General features: G+C 37.7%; 1 protein-coding gene across 8 annotated transcripts in view; it reads right to left on the bottom strand.

The window, feature by feature from the left end:
- Nucleotides 1-24,185, bottom strand: part of WDR7 (WD repeat domain 7) — a 285,950-nt gene that overhangs the window by 149,865 nt on the left and 111,900 nt on the right. For all 8 annotated transcript variants that reach the window (XM_023752617.1, XM_014454396.2, XM_023752616.1 and 5 more), the window contains one exon: nucleotides 13,663-13,779. In XM_023752617.1, the coding sequence (XP_023608385.1) occupies nucleotides 13,663-13,779 (117 nt within the window). The remainder of the gene's footprint in view (nucleotides 1-13,662; nucleotides 13,780-24,185) is intronic.

The raw sequence follows: 24,185 nt of genomic DNA, 5'->3' as shown, positions 1-24,185 counted from the left end.
AAAGAAGACCTATGTAATACTTTCAACAATAATGATTAAAAGAAAAAATATATAGCTGAGTCCCCTTCACTCTTCTACCCACGTCAACTAAGCGCGTTTAACACCTCTCCCCTGCTTTCTATCCTATGCTTCCCGTACCGCACTGGAGCTCTCTCTTCTTGGTCTTCTTTGGAGCACAGCCAGGAAAAAAGATGGGAAGAGGGTGGGCAGGAACACACCCACTTGCTTCTAATTCATTCTGGCTTGGACTTGGTGACATTATTTTATGTCACCTTTCACTATCACCTTTAGTAGGTGCTCACTTGTATTTAGTTTTAATTTATAAAATTGTACACTGTTTAAAGACTGAAACAGTTCTATAAGTAAGTATAAAAAAGCAGCAGTCCCTCAAACCCACCCCACTATTCCCTCTGCAAAAACCACCTTTGGCTCTTTCAGAAAATCCTGTGTTGCTACTTTCTAATTTTTCAGTTTTAGGCTTACCTTATCTTTAGGCTTATAATTCCCCACTATGAAAACTGGGTTCTCCATCACATATGCACAACTTACACATCTCACGCACATACACACATACCACATTCACACACACTGTCTTGTCTTCTTCCTCTGCCTCCCAATTCACTATATCATAGTTATTAAAACTGTATCATAATCAATGTTTATATTTTCATGATGATGTGCATGCTATTCACGGCCAACCACGTGGTTTATCAATCATGACAACTTTTTCAGTATTACTTTTTTTCCTCCCTGTTGTTCATAATTGTCTTTAGTTGTTGTTTCCTGGTTTTCTATAGGTTTCAACAATTAACCTCCAAATTCTCACCCCGTTGTGTTAATCTGGAATATGGGGACACAGGCTAGGAGCAGAAATCAAGCCCAGCCTGGGAAGTAAAACAGATCTTGCCAAATATCTGGAACATAGTTCTATGCATTTGAAGAAACCTCAGTAAAATTACTCTGATCATTATGAGATTCTTCCCATGAGGAGGTGCTGCTAGACCTTGAAATACAAAGGCTTTTCTCCCAGAAGTCTCTTCTCCCTGTGACCTTCAGGGGGGCTAGGTTCCTGAGGTTACACTCAAAGCAGTGACGGCTCTCGAAACAGTGGGACAGGATTTGCAAACCTAAAACAAACAGGGAGCCAGACTCCGTACACCAGGTGGCCTGGATCATTGGATCCCAGGCTTCCTTTCCTCTTGCTCCCCCTTTTTTTTTTTTTGGATGGAGCACCATCTCCACTAGTTTCTAATAAAAGAGCATGAGTGGTACTTTTTTTTTTTTTGAGAGATGTTGCATTCTGAAAGTATTTTCATTCTACTCTCACACTTAGTTGATATTCTGGTGTGGTGCACCTTATTCTACTTTTGAACGTATGCTTTTAAGAACTGAGCTAATAAGTAAGCATCTGCAAGGATGAGAGCTCCATTCAAGATTTCTCACCTTTCTTCCTTGGGAAGGCTGTTACAAATAGTGTGGTGAAGATTTGCTTTTATCCTTTAGACTTTATCGTCTTCTAAAATGCTTTCCTAAGTCTAGCAGTGACTCAACTACATGGTCCTATCAGAACCTGCAGAAATCTTACCGCATCATTCTCTCCCTCCCGTTCCTCACTGGTCACCACTGGCCAAACCCGGGTCTCAAAATGTAAATGAACTCTCCCCTGGCTGCCATAAGTGTAAGGAAATATCTTCTCTTAAGGCTGTTTTTATTTCCACTTCACCAAATGATTCACTCTTCTTGTTCAGATTCAACTCAGACAAGTGATGTAGTAAAGAGAAGCCAACATAAAAGTATTTAAGAAGATATAACTCATCTACATTTCATGAGCCAGCTTTTAGAAATTTCTGAAGATTTGCATGGAACTTTGAATGTAGCTTATTTCTCCATCAATAAAGTATAAATATGTCTCATAAATTTATATTCCTAGGAGTGATGATCAAACTACTTAGAATAAACATCAAGTCATCTAGAAGAACTGACTTATAAGTTAGTTAGAAACCATTTATTCTATTTATTAAAGCAAATCACTTACCGATGGCAATGAGGGAAGAAAGAAAGGCAGGTAACATTACTTGAGCACTTATTATGTGCCAGTTCCTCTACTAAGAGCTCATTCAATCCTCCATGTAACCTTACTACCCTCACATCGCAGGTGAGAAAACTGAGGCTTGGTGTGGGCAAGTAACTTGCACATAAGCAGGGAAGCTGAGATTTGAGCACAAGAGACACTGGAGCCTCTGCTGCAACCATATATATTTTAAATATTCTAATTTTATATTTCCTATTGCAGACCAGCTTTTCATCTAGCTGATTTTACTGCTTCATTTTGTTTTTCCATTTCTATGAAATCTATGGATTCGCTTTTAGACATACATATGAAATTTAAATTTTACATCACAGTAGCATGAGTTATTAAACCTTCAGGAATAACTGTTATTAAGGTAAAAATTTCCCACAAATAATAAACAGGATCAGTCATCAGTCTGCCCTTTGGAGCAAAAACTCCACCCTCTACTCAGTGTCTGTAAGTGCACAGAACCTAGTAGGTACTCACAAACACCTGTTGAATAAAAAAAAAAAGCCATGAAGGTAGAATTAAGCACATTGGGCATGAAGCCAATACCTTTCATCAACATTTTAAATCCTTTCCATATCTGTTTAATAATAAACCCTGCTTTCAAGTAACATATAGCTCACGATGCAAACTCTGGTACATTCCCAAGGAACATGTCTGACCTGATAGCGGAGCCTCGTGCCTGGATGGCACTGCAGTCCTTCAGCCACAGGCAACCATTCTTCTTCTCAACTCTCCACAGCCTTCACTTCAAAGCCTCTAAACTAACAATTCAACTCAAAATCTTTTCCCAGTCTGTCCACCTCTGCCCCAAATGCAGGCTTACCTCATTCATAAAATTCCTACCCTTAGCTCATCCATAGTTCTTGGAATTCTCATCTAAAGCTTATCGTATGTACATGTATGTTGTGTATGTGTGTGTACACAGCTATGTGACAACACACAGCCTCTAAAATCAGACCTCACCTTCTCAACTAACTGGTTGATGTATTAAATCCTCCCTGGAATGCGCTGATAAAAAAAAAATACAAGGTGCATGTTAATGTTCTTGTTGAATTAAATGAAACAATCCTTACACTTCTTTTACCTGTACCAAAGACATTGAAAAATGTATACAAAAGGACAAAGGGAGAGTAGCTGATTCAGTTTCCCTGAATCCTTTGAAATTAAGTTTACTTCATTTAAGTCACCCCTCTATATTTAGGGCATATAGTTATAAAAATGAAGATGGGTATGTATTCGTACTTGATTTTTATCCTCTTTATGAGGGAGAACCCCTCTTTCTGGTATATCACATGAGGAGAAAATCCATTCAGGTTCATGACTGTCTTCACCTCAAGTAAATGTTAACTTTCATTTGTGCTTAAAAATTTCAAATTGCACTGGCCAGTGTGGCTCATTGGTTAAGCGTCATCCCATGCACTAAAAGATCACTGGTTTGATTCCTGGTCAGGGCACATGCCCAGGTGGTGGGCTTGATCTCTGTCTCCCTCTCCTTTCCACTCTCTCTAAAAATCAATAAAAACACATTTAAAATTTCAAATAAAAAATAAAAAAGCCTTTATGTTTGACAATTAATTTTAATCCAAGAAACCATGGGGAAATTATTCAAGCATGCTAGTCAATTTGATTATCTTTTTGTATATGAAAAGTGACCATAAAATAACAAAAAGAACTCTTCAAAATGCCACATCCGTTTTAAAACCTGTTCTTCCTTTTTAACATGGCTTGCACAGTAAAAGTAATCATTCACAGGTGTGACATCAAGTCTATGAGTTATGAGACATTGTTGTCATTACTTTTGTGAATTACAACTTTTGGTCATATGGGTTTGTTATCAATTATAAAGGCAATTCATGTAATATACAGATATACAATAGTGTGCCACAATCTAATGCAATTCATTCTTATCCATGAGGTGTTATTATATAGCTCACAAAAGGCCAAACTTTAAGTTCATCCTGAAGGTTATCCACTCATAAGAAAGGCTTTTTTTTTAACAGCCCCTACATTCTTATCTAAGTATTCCTGCTTTTTCCTATTTTGTCTAAATTTATCAAAAAGAATATATAACCTTTATATATTTTGTGCTTTTGAGGCTCTATTACAATGAGTTGCTATGAGGAGTAAAAAGAGCCTAGAGCACAACCTGACACATATTAAGTACTCAATAAGATGCTGATGAGTTATTGTGAGAGTTATTATTTTAAGTCCCTGATTTTTAGATGCGTTTGCTAAGATAATGTCAATGATTATTTACTTTCAACAATAAATATATTTCTTTAAAATCTGAAAACCAAACCTTAAGCTTTTGTGATTGAATATTATATATGTGCCGGTGCATTTATGTGTGTAATTTTATATGAACATAAAATAATTTTATCTAGGAAATATGTAAAATTACTTCCTGTACTAATTATCTATGTTTCTTTTCAAAGGAAACAGAAAGTCTTTTCCCTACATTGTAAATATTTCTGGGTACTACATAAAAAACTATCACTAGTCCTAGTTGATTTGGCTCAGTGGAGAGAGCATCGGCCAATGGACTGAAGGGTCCCCAATTCGATTCCGGTCGAGGGTACATACCTCGTACCACAGTTGCAGGCTTGATCCCCGGCCCCAGTCCAGGCTCACGTGGGAAGCAACCAATCAATGTGTCTCTCTCCCATGGATGATTCTCTCTCTTGGACTCTCTCCCTCCTTTCCACTCTCTCTAAAAAAAAATCAATGGAAAAATATCCTTGGGTGAGGATTAACAACAACAACAATTTATAACTATATTAAAAATTAAAACAGGAGTTTCTATAACACACACAGAGAAAACAATATGTCATAATGAATATATTTGTTTCTCGGTTTTCTTTTAAGGTTTTTTTAAATCACATGGACTTGAACAAATGACTTCCATTTAAGAGCACAAGATCTAAAGATAGATGACCTGGATTCAAATCCTGACTCTGCCATTCCAGACTGTCTGTGGCCTTGACTTGGAAGGTGACCTAACCATTCTGTGCCTCATTTTCCTCTCTTGTAAAATGGAAGTGAGAATGAGGCTCTATTACAATGAGTTGCTATGAGGAGTAAAAAGAGCCTAGAGCACAACCTGACACATATTAAGTACTCAATAGATGCTGATGAGTTATTGTGATAGCTAATATTTTAAGTCCCTGATTTTTAGATGAGTTTGCTAAGATAATGTCAATGATTGTTTATTTGGCCAACCTCTTGCAGAAGTGTTATATGCAAACAGGCTATATATACACACATTAAAAAATACAAGTGCTATTATTGGAAAATATCATTATGCAAGACTCAGTGCCAAGGCAACAGTTGATTAATGTATGTTATGGACAATATTTAATTCATTTAAATACACAAACACTTTCTTGGTCAAAATACACTGATGTGAAGTATATTTTCCATTTGTAAAAGTCTAAAACTTTTTAAACAGAAACTGAACATTCAAATGGTGTTTATTAGCCGTGCTTTGTCCTAGCTCTCTTGCCTCTTTTCCTTTTGTGCTTTTTCTTAGGCAAGTCACCCCAGGCCAAGCCTTTAACCATCAGCCTGAACACATTAAATTGGAGTGTGTAACTTGCAATTTTCAACAGCCGGTAAAAAGCAAGTCTTCTTGGTGCTAAATAACTGATTGCGGGCACCCAGAGGAATGCCGCAGACACACCACGTACACCACCACCCAGCAGGACTCCACTCTCATTCTTCAGTGGAGTGTGTTTAAATGTCAAGCCTCCTGGAAAAACCCTGCCTTTCTCTCCTTCCTGTGGGCATCTCCCCCTTCTCCTCTTTCCACCTCCCACACCGGCCCCCTTGCTGCTCCTGCAATGGGCCTCCAAGCCCCAGAGCGGTCACGTGGAGAACAGCTACCCTGGTATCGCTAGCTCCTGGAAAACCACACGTTTGGGGTTTTCATTGACAGAGGTGGGTGGGCCTAGAAATGAGGTGGCACAATCCCCAGGGCAATGAGAAAGACATGCAAAGAAGGAAGAAAAGCATGGATAAAAAGAGAGCAACCAAAATAGGGGTTTACAGACTTACATCAGCACATCGCCACTGCCTGGTCAGCACGGACCACAGACCGGGGACTCTACAGGAGTTCTGAGAGCCATTCCTCCGATTGCGCATCCCACAGTAGCACTTCCCACCTTCTACCCTCTAACTAAGATTGCAGCCGTAGCCAGTTTGGCTCAGTGAACAGAGCATGGCCTGCGGACTGGGGGATCCCGGGTTCGATTCCGGTCAAGGACAAATGCCTGGGTTGCAGGCTTGATCCCCAATAGAGGGCGTGCAGGAGGCAGCCAATCAACGATTCTCTCTCATCATTGATGTTTCTATCTCTCTTGCCCTCTCCCTCTCCCTTCCTCCCTAAAACCAATAAAAAAAATAAAAAAAAGATATCAGTTACCAAACACGTTTGCCCCCAGGTATTTTTTCCTATTTTTCTCACCCAAATCCTATGGGTCACCTCTTTCCCTAATTTTGTAGATATATTATTTTTCAAAAGAAAAAGACTTTTAAATGGGAATCAACAGTGACTAATCAGTAGACCTAATCATGCTCTTAGATCTGTTCCAAGTCTCATTTTCACAATATCAAGACCACAGTTTATCTGGAAATAAGTCTATTCCTTCACTAATCTGTTGCTTTTTGAGCCATTAAATACCCACTAAGAAGGGGGAAGGTTAAAGATGTGTACACACACACACACACACACACACACACACACACCCCGATGTATGTTATATAAGAATAGGAGATCGAGATTTTATATATATATATATATATATATATATATATATATATATATATACGAAATAGTAAGTATATGTAAGTAAACATATAGTCTATAGTACATAAGAAATGCTATTTGAGATATGAATTATATTATGGTTCCACTAACTCAATCATTTGTTCAACCAGCATTAATTGAGAAAATGCTATGTACTGGGTACTATTTTAAAGCTAGAAATATAAAGAGGCAAAAGTCACATGCCCATACATGACAAGGAAGGGGCAGTGAAATAGTCACCCAACAGTATCACAGCAGAAGTGCACACAGCCAACGGGGAGATCCTACATAAGAGGGTTCGAGGAATTCGGGAAGACAGTGTCACCCAAGCTGGGTTTGAAGGGAACCCAGAGAACTTAACCACAAGGCTAAGAGAGATGAGAATATCCCAGCTAGACGGAGAGGAACATGCAAAGTATGAGTCATGAAATAGGAGACTCTGGGGAAAAGTTCAGTATTGCTTAGCAGCTGGTAAAGCTAGGGGTCAGTCTTCAAAGGGCTCTCTATATCTGGCTAAGGTGTTCGGATTTTGTGCTATAATCAATGGGAAGCCATTAAGCAGCAATTAAAGAGGGTGAAGGGAGATGAACTGGCTTTTGAAACTCTCAGAGTGATGGAAAATATGAGCTGGAGAAGGATAAGGGAATGAAGAAAGGGAGATGGATACAGAAGAATATAATAATAATCCAAAGTAGAAAAAACTGAACGTGTGGACCTAGGTATTCTCTGTGGACATGGCGAACAGAAAGCTTGTCGGGAGCTATTTAACATGCACCTTTACAAGAACTGGCACCAACTCTGTGTGGACACAGCAGAGAAGAGGGGAAGCCGGTTTATTTCTGGTGTCTCAGTTGGGATTTTGAGTGGCTAATGGTACCCACCCCTAGTGATGGCTTTCAATGAGATCTATATATATAAAAGCCTAAGTGACCCTTAGGACTGAACAACCAGAATGACCAGAACAACCGGTCAACCAGTTGCTATAACACACACTGACCACCAGAGGGCAGATGCTCAATGCAGGAGCTGCCCCCTGGTGGTCAGTGTGCTCCCACAGCCAACCTCCCGCAGCCAGCCAACCTCCCACAGTCCCTCCCCGTCTCCTCCCCCCACCCCCCCACCCCCCCCTTCCCCCCCGGGCCAAGCAGGACCCAATTGGCCCAGCCCCAATTGGGACTGGGCAAGATGGCCCCAATTGGCCCTGATCACCAGCCAGGTCTTCGGACCCCACCCATGCACAAATTTGTGCACCAGGCCTCTAGTATAAATATAAAAGGAAATGAGTTCTAGGAAGAAATATGAGCTTATTCTGGACTTGGAATTCAGGCATCTGTGGAACACTGAGGCAAGAGTATATATGAACCTGATTCTCAGAAGAAAAGCCTAGGTTACAGACACATAATGGATCATCATTAACATGCAAGTGGTAGTCGAAACCAAAGAAAAGGGAAGGTCAGTCACCCAGAGGGACAATATGAAAAAAAAAATGACTAAAACCCATAACTTGGTTGTATTCCTGTCAGGAAACCCCAAATATCATATGCAGAAATATTCTACTTAACAGCTTGTCAACATACAACTAGAACCAAGAGTCAAACACTAAACAAAAAATTATTTTAATTTACATTGTCTTCCCCTAGATAGAAAAAGGTATAAAAAGGTATATTATTTGGAGTGATATGTTTCAACCAGAAAACTATAAAATCCACACTTTTATTTTTCTTAATATCTTTGTTCATGAAAACTACATGGAACATAAACCAGTGTTCATGATTTATAATTATCCAAAAACCTTTATATAGTAAATTTATATTTTGTAGTAGCTAATATTCTGAAGGGAAAAGTAAGGGGAGTGATCACAATTCAAAACTCACATAGATCTAACTGTGAGTAATTTAGATTAAATTTTAGACTGTTAATTATAAATTAAAGAGTGAGAAAGGGAAAGGGTGCAGTGTAGAAGTTTTGCTCTAGTTTACTAATTATAAGGCCCCTGGCTCTCTGCTTAGAAAGTACTTCTGATTTCTGAATACATAATGTCATAAATTTTGCTCTTTGAAACTTATATGTACTTTAACAGAATGAATTTCCTATCTTTCAGCCAAAACGAATGTATAAACATTTTATGAATAAAGCTTTTAGTAAATGGTAAAATGTACAAATCAATACTCAGTCTCAGACTCGATGTCCTTGTCAGCTCAATCTTAACATACTAAAGATGTTGACTTTTAGTTATGAATATATGTTAAGATGTCTGTTTTATACTGATGACTTCAAAAGCTAGACAGAACAATAAATATTTCACTTTATATGTATGCAATAAAATAACTGTTTAGTAATAAACACTACTTATATTACAGTTTTATATCACAGTAGTCTGAAATAATGGCTAAAAATTTAAGGAACAAATAAATATGTGAGATTTTTTTGTCTCTAAAGAAGATAATCTGTGGTCTACATTTCAATAACAAGTTTGCATTTTAAATATTAAGATAAGATATCCAGCAAATTCCAGGCTTATGCCTGATGTCATAACAATAAAGGGAGACTCTGTCATCACCTTACATTTCAAAAGAAAATGAAAATCTGCCAAAGTTTAAGGAGTTTAAGAATGTGAGGCAGGGTGAGGTGGTGCGTAAGACCACACATAAGCTTTGGAATCAGGCAGGACTCATTTGAAGTCCCAGATCTATCACTTGTTAAGTATGGGACCTTATAAAAGTGACCTCTCCGGGCTGGTTTCCTCACCGACATAGCTGGGAAAATACAGGTATCCACTTTAGAGAAATGCTGTCAGAGTCGAGTGTAAAGTGCTTGGATATTGTAAATTATCAATGGATGTAACTTTCCATTTCTCTTAACCTTTCCTATTTTTTTCTTTTATCCATAGCACTTCTCACCTTTTAAAATTGTAAATTTAAATTTTACAAAAAATACAACAGACCCATATCTAGATCCATATCTGCTTTTGTTGTAAACAGTTGAATCTATCAACTGTGCTGGTCATTTGCTATCAAGTTGTCTCTCTTTGACAATGTCAGTGACTCCTGACCCTTTATCACTGTTATATGGTCAGTTTGGGCCCTTGCAACATTGAACAAGAGGCAAGACACTGCAGTATGACCCTCAGAAAAATATAGTGACTTTCTTAAATGGATCCACGCAGGTTTGTGAATGAAACCCTTCTTTTTTTTTTTTTAAATATATTTTATTGATTTTTTACAGAGAGGAAGGGAGAGAGATAGAGAGTCAGAAACATTGATGAGAGAGAAACATTGATCAGCTGCCTCCTGCACATCCCCCACTAGGGATGTGCCCGCAACCAAGGTACATGCCCTTGACCAGAATCGAACCCGGGACCCTTCAGTCCGCAGGCCGACGCTCTATCCACTGAGCCAAACCGGTTTTGGCGAAACCCTTCTTTTAACCTGCACTTAGGGGGAGGTTGTTTTAAAATGCAACATTTAGTGATGTACAGCTTCATCCTTACACAGAATGCCATCCTTTACAATGATGAAAAATACATAAGGATAATTAACAAAGTTACCTAAAAGGTCTACCTTAAAAAGATAGATTATGATTTATCTAAATTTTTTTCTATGTAAGTCAGTTTTTAGTGAGATTTATCCCATTAATATAATTATAACCTATTAATATTGTAGTGAAAATAAGAACATATTATTTACAAATATTGATGATAGGTTATTCTATAGAAACATTTAAATTACAATTCTAAAAATAAAAGTATTTATATGAAAAAAACCCCATGAGTTTAGAGTAATAGTCTTGTGACTCTGAAATAATCTAGAAACAATCTTAATGCCATTCATTTAACTTTAAAGAAAATACTATTATTGTTAAAACTGATTTTACATAAAGTAGTGCAAAACCTGAAGCAATTTCATTGAAAAAGAAAGTACATTACCATGCATACTATACAATATAAAGAATGGAAGAAGTTTTAATATCTTTCTACATTAAAAACAATATTAATCTGCAAAAATAACTAGTATAGCTTTGATGTGTTATTAAGACATGTGGTTAAAGGAAGGAACTTGATGATCCTCAGAAAGAATGCTAAGAAAAACCGAGTGTATGTGTTGACCGAGGCGCACTGTGGCATTACTTTGTAGAGCCGATCAATAGATATTAGCTTTAAAAAAAGATATAGAAAGGAGCTGCAGCATATTCTTTAAATGACAGCGAGAAGGTTTAAATTGTCTCAATCAAGACTCAATTTTTTCTTCCCAGTTTTTCCAGCTGTCCTCTTCCAGTTAAGATTCTTCATTTCAAATAAATTTAATTAGTTCCAATTGACTAAGCTAACACTTACACAGTTTTATCCATGGATCTTTATTTTTATAAGCAACACAAAGACTGCTAGACTCAGATCCCAGTGTCACAAGACCACATTCATACTTCCTTCAATTCCTCATCCAAAAGAAAAATTTCAAAAATGACTATTCTTCCTATAGCAAAAGCACTAGGTATACTTCGTATTTTAATTGCTATATTGGTCAGTTGTTTAATTAAGTTAATTGAAAAATTAAGTTCCAGATTACTACAAATATATAATTAATACAATAATACATACTAGCTTAACTGTAGTCTCCAAATAAGAATCCATTCAAAATACAGGCAAAGATCTCTGTCATGATATAATTTCTATTTATTTCATGAGACGATATTATTAGAGCAATTTCTTTTAAATAACTGAAAAAGCAATCAGATTTTTCAACGTGAATGACTAAGCTGACCAGTTTTCCCTTTTGTATTTGTGCTCTACAATGCTGGTTATCCCCAAATAAGATTATTATGCTTAGAACAGGTTTCTCTTGATGCATCTACCATATTTTTCATAATGCAATTTATATAGGACTCTAGTCAATAAAAAGAAATATGGTTTTCTTCTAAACCTTCATAAAAATCTATACCACATCTTAATCAAGTCACACAATCTAACCTGCACGATCTGCAGACTGCAGCATACTAGTTGCTTTGACAACATGGTAAGGGAACCCTTTTTCAGTTATTTAAATTCTCTGGATTTTGAACATTCTTGTTCTAGTACCCATGGCATGAAATGAATAAATCAACTGATAGAAGCCATTCATCACCCATGTTTAACTGAACTTCAGACAGGTTCAAAGACAGTTCGTGTAGCATTAATTTACTCTCCAACACTAGATTTTCATTTTTAAGCTTCTTGATATGTTTCAGCAATCAGACAAAAACAGTCACGTGTTATAATGCAATCTTATGACTTTGGTAGTGCATAATTCAAAATTTCAATGTATTGATTTAGTATTGTTTGAGTGCTCAAAAATTTACCTTTTATTCAGAATGCAAACTGAATTATTCTACTATTGCAAAGGTAACCTCTTCTTTTTTCCTGTGAATTAAACCACTACTTTTTTATAGAAGAAAGCCTTTAAAATTTATAGGAATTAATATATAACAAAACATTTCTAACAGCATTTTAAAAAGCAATAAAAATGGAATAAAATAAAAAATGATTTTAAAAACTTGCAAATGAAACAATTCCCTTTAGTAGCTACTGAAACAAATTTCATACTTGTGAAGTGCAAATGACTTTCAGAAGAGCTGAAAGTTTCTAAAATAATTTATATTTAAGGTAGATGATTTTTAAAATATCAATGAATTAGTAACATTAAAAAGTAAGAAGCAAAAAGAACCACCATCCTCTCATTTTTACTGAAAACCAGATGCTCCCCAACCTAGTCAACTCCTTATTTGCAGCAGTGACACAAACATGGGTTTTTAAGGTAATACAGGCTTTGTAAATTTTCAAGGGAGATCATTAGGCTCCCTCACCTTCTTCCCAGTGAAGCAATTTTAAAGGCATTCAGGTGCTAACAGTAAGGAAACTGCCACTCAGAGCTTTAAAAGAAAAACAAAATAAACCTCCCCTTTGTTCCTTTCTCCCTTTAATTTCTGTTGGAAAGTTCACTGATATTTTCTGGGCATGCTTCTTCTCAAATTATTGATTACTATTGAGTTAATATTTGCTGCTTCACGATAATTATAGACATATGTCGTCAGATTTTACATTTTAACCATCCACACCAAAAACAAAAGTTTATCATTCTTAATACCAATAAAAATATCTATACTAGATTGTTTTTTATCCTCTGTGCATTAAAAAAAAATTGAGTTGAATGCATTTGAAGATCCAGTAATTGGAACCGTTTAAATCTATAAAAAGACAGGCTGAAAATATGTGCTATATGGCTTTTCTAAATTTTACTTTATGCCTGGTAAGGTGATAAATAATACAGATAAGAATGTAAATAACTTTTAAAAGCAGCATTTATTTCTGTAGTATACATAAAAAAGAGTATCTGTAAGTTTCCGTATGCAGTCCATATTGCATATATTGCTATTACAACTTCAATAGCTTCAATTTACCCTATAATTGCAAAACCTTTCATAACATAATAGGTGTATTCCTCTACATGTTCCAAGGCTTTAGAAATGAGCCTCGCCTCTGAATTAGAAGGTCCCCAGAAAATCAAATGCACAGCTAGCAGGTTCATTGTTAGAGCAACAATGAGCAAACCCAGACCAAATAAATGGTTCCACTTCTTTCCACTTCAAGATCAAAAAGGACACTAAAGAGTCTTGTAAAGCCAAACACTCCATCAATACCAGTTTCCATCCTCTCCATCAACATACTTAGTCCCTCTATAAACGACAGACAAGCACTTTCCAATACTGGACGAGGCTCATCCAGATTATGTTAAAGACGTCTCCCTACCAGTTGTGATGTCATCTTCTGCAAGGTCATGCTCGTCCTCCTGGACTTTGGCTTCGGGCCCCGAGGCGGTGTCGGGAGCAGTGGTGATGGTCTGCATGGCTTCCGCTGAGACCCCGGCTAGAACAAATGGGAATCACAAGGTTCCGTTTTTAAGAACTAAAAGAAAGGTAGATCAAGACTCTTAAATCCTTTTAACTTACGGGATGCAAACAAAATACATTTTAAAAAAATACAATACAGGGTTGAGCAAGAATAAGTTTACAGTTGTTTTCATGGAAAATAATACAATTAATAAATAATAATACAAGAATAAATTCTGTTTTGCATACTCACAACTGTAAAACTACTTTTACTCACCCCTGTACATCCACCAAAATTAGGAAGAGACACAAAGTACCAAAACAAACATTAATATGGGCTCTATTTCTTTATGTGTGTGTGTACATACATGGATACAAAATATATTGACTTTTTCACTAAGATCTGGGAAAAACAAAAAAATAAAGCTGCAGTAAATTACATTTTTAGTGGACACTTTCAACGTTGTTGCTTTAGCTGATTTAGACATTATCATGCTAAAAGAGGAAAAATACATAGAAAGTGAGGACTATTTAAAAATTTAAATTTATTTATCTTTAATATTAGCTTGCTTAAAATTTGGCTGTGGGCAGAAGAATGATGACAAAAGAGGGATTTGTCTCTGGATCAATGTAAAAGACTTGAAATGCATTGCCCCGAAAGTGTATAACATCTCTGTCTATGAAGGAATTAGATATGAAGTCAGATAATTATCACATTGAAAGGAACCTAATTGAAAGCAGACAGGTGAACTAGATCAAGCTGCTGTGTTAAATACAAGTGGCCAGTGTAGATATGTTTGCTTCATTCCTGACGATAGGAGAGAAGCATGCAGTATTTTACCATTAACTATACGGCTGGCTAGATGTTTTGTTTTGTTTCCTTCCGCTACAGAAAAGGTACCAAGGGAATATACAGAAGTGGTATGAATTCCTTGGCTAATCTGGAATTGTTAGAAAGACAACTTTTAAAAACAGCTTCATTACAATATAATTTGCATGCCATAAAATTTCTTTAAAATGTATAATTTAGTGGGTTTTAGCATATTCACAGAGTTGTACAGCTGTCACCACAATCCATTTCAGAGTATTTTCATCACCTAAAAAGAAACCCCACCCATGTCACTCCTCTCGTCCCCCAGTCTACGCAGCCCTAAGCAACCACAAATGTTCTTCTGTCTCTAGACTTGCCTGTTCTGGACATTTCAGCAGGTGGTGTTTTGTAACTGGCTGCGTTTACTTAGTACTTCACTCCCTTGTAGTACTGATTAATATTCCATTGTATGAATGTATCACCATTATTTTTTCATCAATAAATTGTGATAGATTCATGTATTCATTCATCAGTTGGTGACCATTCATATTTTAAACTCTTTGGCTTTTATGAATAATGCTGCTGTGAACACTCACATACAGGTCTATAAGTAGACATGTTTCATTCCCTGGGAGTGGAATTGCTAGGTCATATGATAACGCCATGTTTAACCTTTAGAGGAACTGCCTGATTATTTACTGTTGAGTTTTGAGAGTGCCTTAAATAGTCTAGGTATTAGTCCCTTGTTGGATATGTGATTTGTGAATCTTTCTCCCAGTCTGTAGCTTGCCTTTTTAAGCCTCTTAATAGGGTTTTTAATTTTGATGAAGTCTACTTTAGCAAGTTTTCATTTATAGATTGTGGTTTTGGTGCCAAGTCTAACCTTAGATCTCAAAAGATTTTTTTTTATCTAAAATTTTTATACTTCTTTGATCTACATTTAAGTCCATGATTCATTTTGAATTAATTTTTTTATAAGGTGTGAACCTTAGGACAAGGTTTGGATTTTTGTCTACAGATGTCCAGTTACAGTAGGTCATTTGTTGAGGAGACTGTCTTTCCTCCATTGAATTGTTTTTGCACCTATCCGATACCAATTGGGCGTATTTGTATGAATCTTTTATGGGTTCTCTATTCTATTAGCCTAAAGCCACATCTATCCTATCTAATAATAGACAAACATGGTAATTAACCATACCTCCGCTACGCTTCCCATTGGCTAATCAGGGTGATATGCAAATTAACTGCCAACCAAGATGGCGGCCGGCAGCCAGGCAGCTGAAGCAAACATGAGGTTTGTTTGCTCCAGTGATGGAGGAAGCCAAGGTTTCCCGCCTGCCACAGCCCAGCTCTGAGCTCTGGATGCAACAATGTTGCAATTATAGAAGCTAAACAAACCCCAGATACCTGCTTTCAGCCAGCCGGCCTCGGAGCTGGAGCTGCAACAAAGTTTCAATTACAGAAGGTAAATAAATCCCAGAATAAAAAAAAAAAAAGAAAAAAAGGAGAGACTGGGAGCTTCAGTTGCAGGCTTGGCCCACCTGAAAACAGCCCTCAGCCCCTCATCCAGGCTGGCCAGGCACCCCAGTGGGGACCCCCACCCTGAGGGGGTGCGGGCAGCCTGAAAACAGCCATCAGCCCCTCATCCAGGCTGGCCAGGCACCCCATTGGGGACCCCCACCTTGAAGGGGGTGCAGGCAGCCTGAAAACAGCCATCAGCCCCTCAACCAGGCTGGCCAGGCACCCCAGTGGGGACCCCCACCCTGAAGGGGGTGCGGGCAGCCTGAAAACAGCCATCAGCCCCTCAACCAGGCTGGCCAGACACCCAAGCGGGACCCCCACCCTGATCCGGGACACCATTCAGGGCAAACCAGCGGGCCCCCACCCGTGCACCAGGCCTCTATCCTATATAGTAAAAGGGTAATATGCAAACTGACCCTAACAGCAGAAAGACTGGGAATGACTGGTCACTATGACACACACTGACCACCAGGGGGTAGACGCTCAATGCAGGAGCTGCCCTCTGGTGGTCAGTGAGCTCCCACATGGAGGAGCTCTGCTCAGCCACAAGTCAGGCTGATGGCTCCCAGTACAGCAGTGGTGGTGGGAGCCTCTCCTGCCTCCTCAGCAGCGCTAAGGATGTCCGACTGCAGCTTAGGTCTGCTCCCCGCTGGCAAATGGACATCCCTCGATGGCTGCCGGGCTGCCAGAGGGATGTCTGATTGCCAGCTTAGGCCCAATCCCCTAGGGAGCAGGCCTCAGCCAGCAGATGGTCATCCCCCGAGGGGTCCCAGACTGCGAGAGGGCACAGGCTGGGCTGAGGGACCTCCCCTGCGAGTGCACAAATTTTTGTGCACCGGGCCTCTAGTATATATATAAAAGCCTAAGCAACTGAACGACCGGTCGACTAAACAACTGGTCGCTATGACGCGCACTGACCACCAGGGGGCAGACACTCAACGCAGGAGCTGCCTCCTGGTGGTCAGTGCACTTGCACAACCAACCTCCCGCAGACCCTCAGCCAGCTGGCCAACCTCCTGAGGTCCCTCCCCCCGGCTGGCCGGTTATCCCATTGGCCCCAATCGGGGGGCCAGCCAGACAACATCCCGTGGTCCCTCCCCTCAGCCAGCCAGCCAATCTTCCACAGTCCCTCCCCCCGCCAATGGTCCCTCCCCCTGGCCAGCCGGCCCTCCTGATTGGCCCCAATCACTGGCCAGGCCGAGGGACCCGTGCATGAATTCGTGCACCGGGCCTCTAGTAGTTTTAATAACATTAGATGATGTCTTGAAATGAGGCAGACAAATTTTTCCTACATTACTTTTTTTTCCTCCAAAACTCTTTTAGCTAATTCCTTTGTCTTTACATAATTTTAGAATAATTTTTTCTATACCTACAAAAAATTATGCTGGGATTATGTTAAACCTATATATCAATTTATAGAGAATCGACATCTTTACTATGTTGAATCTTCTTCATGAACCCACAAACACATGAACACTACAGGGAAGGGCAAAAGTATGTGTACAGTTGTTCATATGGAAAGTAATATAATAATTAATAAATAAGATAAGAATAAACCCTAATGTACTCACAACTGTAAATCTGCTTCACCTCACCCTTATATGTCTGTTTCATTATTTAGATCTTCTTTGATTTCTTTCATCTGTGTCTTATAGGTGTCAGCACACAAGTCCTGTATATGTTTTTTAGACTTACTTCTAAGTATATCAGTTTTTTGAACCATTATTAATAGTATTTTTTAAATTTAGGCTTCCACATGTTCATTGCTAGGATATAGAAATGTGATTGATTTTTTAAAAAATTCTTGTATTCTGTAGCCTTGCTGTACTCATTTATTACTTTAGTTTAATTTTTTCTTTTTTCTTAAGAATCCTTTGGTTTTTCCATGTGGGCAGTTATTAGATCATTGACCTCAACCTTTCCAAACTGTATGGTTGTATGGTTGTTGCTGTTTTTTCTTGCTTTATTATACTGGCTAGAACTTCTGATGCTGTGTTAAATACAAGTGGCCAGTGTAGATATCTTTGCTTCATTCCTGGTGATAGGAGAGAAGCATTCAGTCCTTTACCATTAACTATAATGTTAGCTATACATTTTTAGTAGATATTCTTTTTTATTAAGTTGAGGAAGTTCCTCTTTTTTTCTTATTTTTCTGAGTCTTAAAAATCATTACTTGATGTTGAATGTTGTTAAATGATTACTATGACCATATGATTTTTTTCTTTAGCTTGTTAATATTTTACATTATATTGATTGCTTTTTCCTTTCTTTTTTTTTAAATATAAATTGACCTTTTTATTGACCTTTTACAGAGAGGAAGGGAGAGGGATAGAGAGAGTAAGAAACATCGATGAGAGAGAAACATCGATCAGCTGCCTCCTGCACACCCTCTACTGGGCATGTGCCTGCAACCAAGGTACATGCCCCTGACCAGAATCGAACCTGGGAATTTCAGTCCGCAGGCAGACGCTCTATCCACTGAGCCAAACCGGTTAGGGCGCTTTTTTCTTTCTTTTTTTTAATATCTATTTTTATTGATTTCAGAGAGGAAGGGGGAGGGAGAGATAGAAGCATCAATGATGAGAGAGAATCATTGACTGGCTGCCTCCTGCACACCCTTCACTGGGATCAAGCCTGCAACCTAGACATGTGCCCTTGACAAGAATCAAACCAGGGACCCTTCAGTCCCCAGGCCAACACTCTATCCCAGTGATGGCGAACCTTTTGAGCTCGGCGTGTCAGCATTTTGAAAAACCCTAACTTAAATCTGGTGCCGTGTTAAATATAGAAATTTTTTGATATTTGCAATCATAGTAAAAAAAAGATTTATATTTTTGATATTTATTTTATATATTTAAATGCAATTTAACAAAGAAAAATCAACCAAAAAAATGAGTTCAGGTGTCACCTCTGACACGCGTGTCAGAGGTTCGCCATCACGGCTCTATCCACTGAGCCAAACTGGTTAGGGCTTGATTGTTTTTTTTAAATATAACTATACTTACGTTCTTAGAATAAACCTCACTTGGTAATGCTGTATAATTCTTTTTATATGTTGCTAAATTCTATGTGCTTACATTTTGTTAAGGGTTTTTGAGACTATATTTATTAGAGACATTGGTTTGTAGTTTTAGCCTATTCTTTGCATTTTCTTTTATCTGCTAAGAGATAAGGGATTTTATATCCCTTACCATTTTCAGCACACTTACTTGATCTTTCAGCTTTGACTACTCTGAGATATACAATTTTGCTCCTTAAGCATTCTCCCAAAACAATGAATGGTCTCATTTGAACAGTTACCTGGTATAGCCTAAGAACACCATGAAGGGCTGGACAGTATTTACACTCAGTATCATATTATTCCATGATTTCTCATGGTTGAGATGTGGTGTTCTGTCATACCTCCTATCCTGGAACTCAGCCCCTGGAAGGTCTTGGTAGTAAAGGATATTGGGGTTTGAAATTAAAAGACCTACATGTTTCATACTGTTCCTGAATTTAGTAGCTGTGTTTTGTTGAGCAATTACTTAACCTCTCTGATTAAATGAGATCAATTTAAATGGATTTGTAAACTTCTTACATATAAATGCCAGCTTTATTTTCATAGAGACTTTTAATTTTACAGAAAAGGAAAATACTACTAAGAAATTATTGTTATTATCTAAACTGTTCCTTAATATCTTTTCCTTGTTTCTCTAATCATTTTAAAAATTATCAAGGATTAAGCAAGAAATGAGACTAAGAAATCTCTTAGTCTCAAATTACATTTTAATTTAATAATCTGAAACAATCTTTGATTTTGTATTTAAGCAATAAGCCTTTATATAGGAATGTGGCATTTACCTTCTTATCTCCTCTTTGTGATTATTTTAGACTAGAGGCCTGGTGCACAAAATTCATGCACTCAGGGTGGGGGGCAGAGGGAGTCCCTCAGCCTGGCCTGCGGGATCCGGCTGAAACCAGCTCTCTGACATCCCCTCTCTCTGACATCCCCCGAGGAGTCCTGAATTGTGAGAGGGCGCAGGCCAGGCCGAGGGACCCCACTGGTACACAATCAGGGCCAGGGAGGGAAGCGAGAGGTTGGCCAGCCGAGGAGGGAGCACGGGAGGGCTCCAGGGCGTGTCCGGCCAGTCTCGCTCAGTCCCGATTGGCCAGACCCCAGCAGAAAGCTAACCTACAGGTTGGAGCGTCTGCCCCCCTGGTGGTCAGTGCATGTCATAGCGAGCAGTTGAGCTGCCTTAGCATATCATTAGCATATTATGCTTTGATTGGTTGAACAAATGACCGGACACTTAGCATATTAGGCTTTTATTATATAGGACATAGGATAACTATTTTTAATGAACTTATTACTAATTTTCTAGTAATTCCCCTCCTTTATTTTAAAATTTTATCTGAAAAATCAACCACAAAGTGATTCTGCAAAGGAATGGCTTTGTCATTGTGAATTCATCAGGGACCATTGATACAGCACTGTTAATTTTTCCACTGCAACAGTTCTGTACAAAGTGGTGGCACTAACATGGCATGTTCTGTTCCCCAAATTTAAGTAGTTAGACCTTGGAGCTGCCACTGCTACGTCCAGTCCTAGACCAGTGGTTGGCAAACTCATTAGTCAACAGAGCCAAATATCAACAGTACAACGACTGAAATTTCTTTTGAGAGCCAAATTTTTTAAACTTAAACTATATAGGTAGGTACATTGTTATTAACTTAATTAGGGTACTCCTAAGCTGGCCTTTGCTAAAAACGTCCTCAATCTGATTGAGGTACGTTCGCTGAGGTCGACCCCTTCCAACTCTCCCATCCACACTCGTCTTGTATACTTGTTTCGTCTATCTCCTTCCGTTCATCCTCTCTATATGTCCAAAGCATCTCAACATACCTTTCTCAATCCTCGACACTACATCTTCTTTCACTCCACAACATTCCCTAAAATTAACTTAATAAACTTTACTTAAAGTTTTAAGTCTTAGTTAAACTATAGGTACATTGAATAAAACTTGATATCATACTTAATAATGATATTATTTATTCATAAAATTAAATTCCTTACAATATCCATAAAATTAAATCATGACAATGACTGACAAACACTAATGTGAACAATGGCCTTGCATCTCCTTGGAAAGTTTGGGTAAGTCAGGTTTGTATGTTGTTGTTTTTAATTTTAGGCACAATTTCATGTTCTCATCAATAAGACGACTTCTCAATTTACTCTTGATAAGGTTCATGCTTGAAAATGATTGTTCACATAAATATGTAGACCCGAATAAGGAAAGAACAGCAAACGCTAGTTTTTTCAGTTGATTATATGAGTCAGGAATACTATTCCAGGTGTTAAAAATCAACATATCTTCCTTCTCCAGGTCTTTCAAAGCAGACCACTTGTGCTGTGAACTAAGTTCACATTTGTTTTTCTCCAATATTTCTATATCAGCACAAAGACGTTCAAATTTCGAGCTCCACAGTTCTTTGTTTTTTAAATCCAGCAATTGCATTTCAAAGTTGCCAACGTCAATATTAAAGGGAGAAAAATTTAATTGTTACAGTAGCATTGAGAGGTTTTTTAACAAAGGCTAACGTCGCTTTGCTGTTTCTGAATTCCTAAAACCTGTTGAGAAAAGCTTCCCTCATATTTAAAATACCGCACGTGGTATTTTGTGGAAGAGCCACACTCAAGGGGCCAAGGAGCCGCATGTGGCTCGCAAGCCGTGGTTTGCTGACCACTGTCCTAGACAGTTCTTGGTGGCTAATGACTCCGGTTCCTTCTCTGGGTGCATGTCATAAGCCTGAGGCAGCAAGGGTGAATATCACACAGACATGTTTAAGTTAATATATGTTGGAAGAAAAGAAATCCTTGAATATTTGTAGCTTTTGGTTTTTTAAATATTTTGAAGGATACTATATATGCAGTTGCTGGAAGTTTCAATTCGTAAAGTAACTTCCATGGTGATATCTTCATGCCATCTAGACTTCCAAATACTTAGGTCACAAAATGTACAACTTCCCCATCTGTATGCAACATTTTTAATCACTTAAAAAATTTTTAATGGAAATAGTTTTCAAAATCAGTGTTATAAAACTGTACTTGTCTCTCCCCACCAGTAAAATATTATTCTAAAATTTATCTTTCAAAAGTGTGTAAATTGCCTTTATAATCATTTTTCTCCTGCTGGCTAATAATAACTGAGTAATGATAAATTATTTGAACTCAAAAGACTTCCGTGTCATGTGATTAACTTAATAATCAAAGATTAAATACTAAAGTTTAATAGAGTAACATTTAAAATATAGCACTGTAACCAATATTGGAATATAAAATCAGCTGAGTTCATTATAATTTTATTATTTCATTAAAGATTAGATGGAAGCGATAAACCATATTGTTAGAACTCAGAAAGAAAAATATATACCAAAATATTTATAAATATTAACCACAATTATATTCCTCATTCCATAATATAGATTTCTACTGAGTTTTAAAAAAATGGATCTAAAATAAAAGCAGGTATTTTTATTTCATCAGTTTCTCACAACTACAGTTTTCTAGTGGTCCAATAAAAATAAGCAAGAGGCAATAATTTGATATGAACATTTACTTTGAATAAAGTAAAATTTAACAATAAGGAAGGGAGTTTCTTCTCAGGCAGAGGTTTGAATTTATTGGAAGCAGATCTCTGCAGTCACTGACCACACTGCCCCACATTCCCCGCAATCCTTATGACAGACAGACAGCCTGCCTCGCATTAATTCACTTCACACCACTCCTATCGATCCGCAGCCGGTTCCCTGGTCTCTCTGCACACATTGCCTGTCTGGCTGCCTACACCACATCAGCACACAAAGGCCAGAGAAAGATAACCTTTTGCTTTCCATTAAAGACACAGTATCCACTTTTCCTTCAGCAACACCATCAAAAATATAAAATATAACAGCACAGATGTCTCAGAGAAAAATCTTTCTGTATGAAATGTTTTATATATCCCTTATTCTAAATAGAGATCATTTCAATTGATCAAAAAGAAGTTACTTTACTAAAGGCTACAAACCAAGTAGAAAAATAAAAAATACAGTTAAAAATAAGCAAAATGTCTTCAAGCCTGAACAAAAATATAATAATCCCTTAGTCATATGCTTTGATACTTATTTTTAAGGAAACAAAATACGTTTTTTCCTAAATAGCATTTAGATTTTTTTAAAGAAAACTGCTCTCACATAAAATGTAATTATCAGCAATTCTGAAAACAACAAAAGAAATATATTTACTGAAAAATTCACAAGGAATAGAAAAGACAGGAAGTGTGCTGTATCAACAGAATGTTAATGTAAAAGTATAAGGCTTTCTTATTATTCCTCTTTCCCAATAGGACCTGGAAATGTTCCATGGTAAAAATCGCACCTAATACGTGTAATTCACTGCATGTACTTTTTCAAAGATTTCTTTTTGATTTGCTGGCTACGAGCTAACTCAACACCAATGTTGGTTTCAGAAGACCCAATACAACAAAGATTTATTGTTCAGCCTACAACGTGTTGAGAAACAAAGGCAAACCTGTCTTGACACACAACTGTACTAAAGCATGAACTTAAAATGACAGAATTTTGGAAAAGGCAAAACTATAAGGATGTAAAACAGATCCGTGGTTGCTAAGACTGGTGAGGTAGGGGTGGGGTTGATATACAGAGGCTGCAAAGGAACTTTCCAAGGGGTTGGAAATGTTCTGAATGGTACCATAATGGTAGATATCTCACTCCAGTCACTTATCAAAACTCAAAGGCCTATATGCCCAAAGAATAAACTTGACTACACACAGATCTTTAAAAAAAAGAATTCACCAGGATGCCGGGGAACCCAGGATGAACTGCAGCCACTGACAAATGAATTTAACTATATTATAAATGTATGGCATAACCCCACTGTAAAGAAAGAGGGAACTGACCTACATAACTGGGGAAAAAAGGCTCAACACTGCTTATTGCAAAGCTAAAGACAGAAAGAACTGTACACAAATACTGTATTCTAGTTGGTAAACTGATTTTTCACGGAGATACGGGTTAGCAATTCTAAATTACTGTTTATGTCTAGGAAGGTTGAAAAAACAAGTAAA

The sequence above is a fragment of the Myotis lucifugus genome, unplaced genomic scaffold, assembly GCF_000147115.1.
Source record: "Myotis lucifugus unplaced genomic scaffold, Myoluc2.0 scaffold_36, whole genome shotgun sequence".
NCBI classification, from domain to species: domain Eukaryota; kingdom Metazoa; phylum Chordata; class Mammalia; order Chiroptera; family Vespertilionidae; genus Myotis; species Myotis lucifugus.
This window is presented reverse-complemented; position numbering and strand designations above follow the sequence as displayed.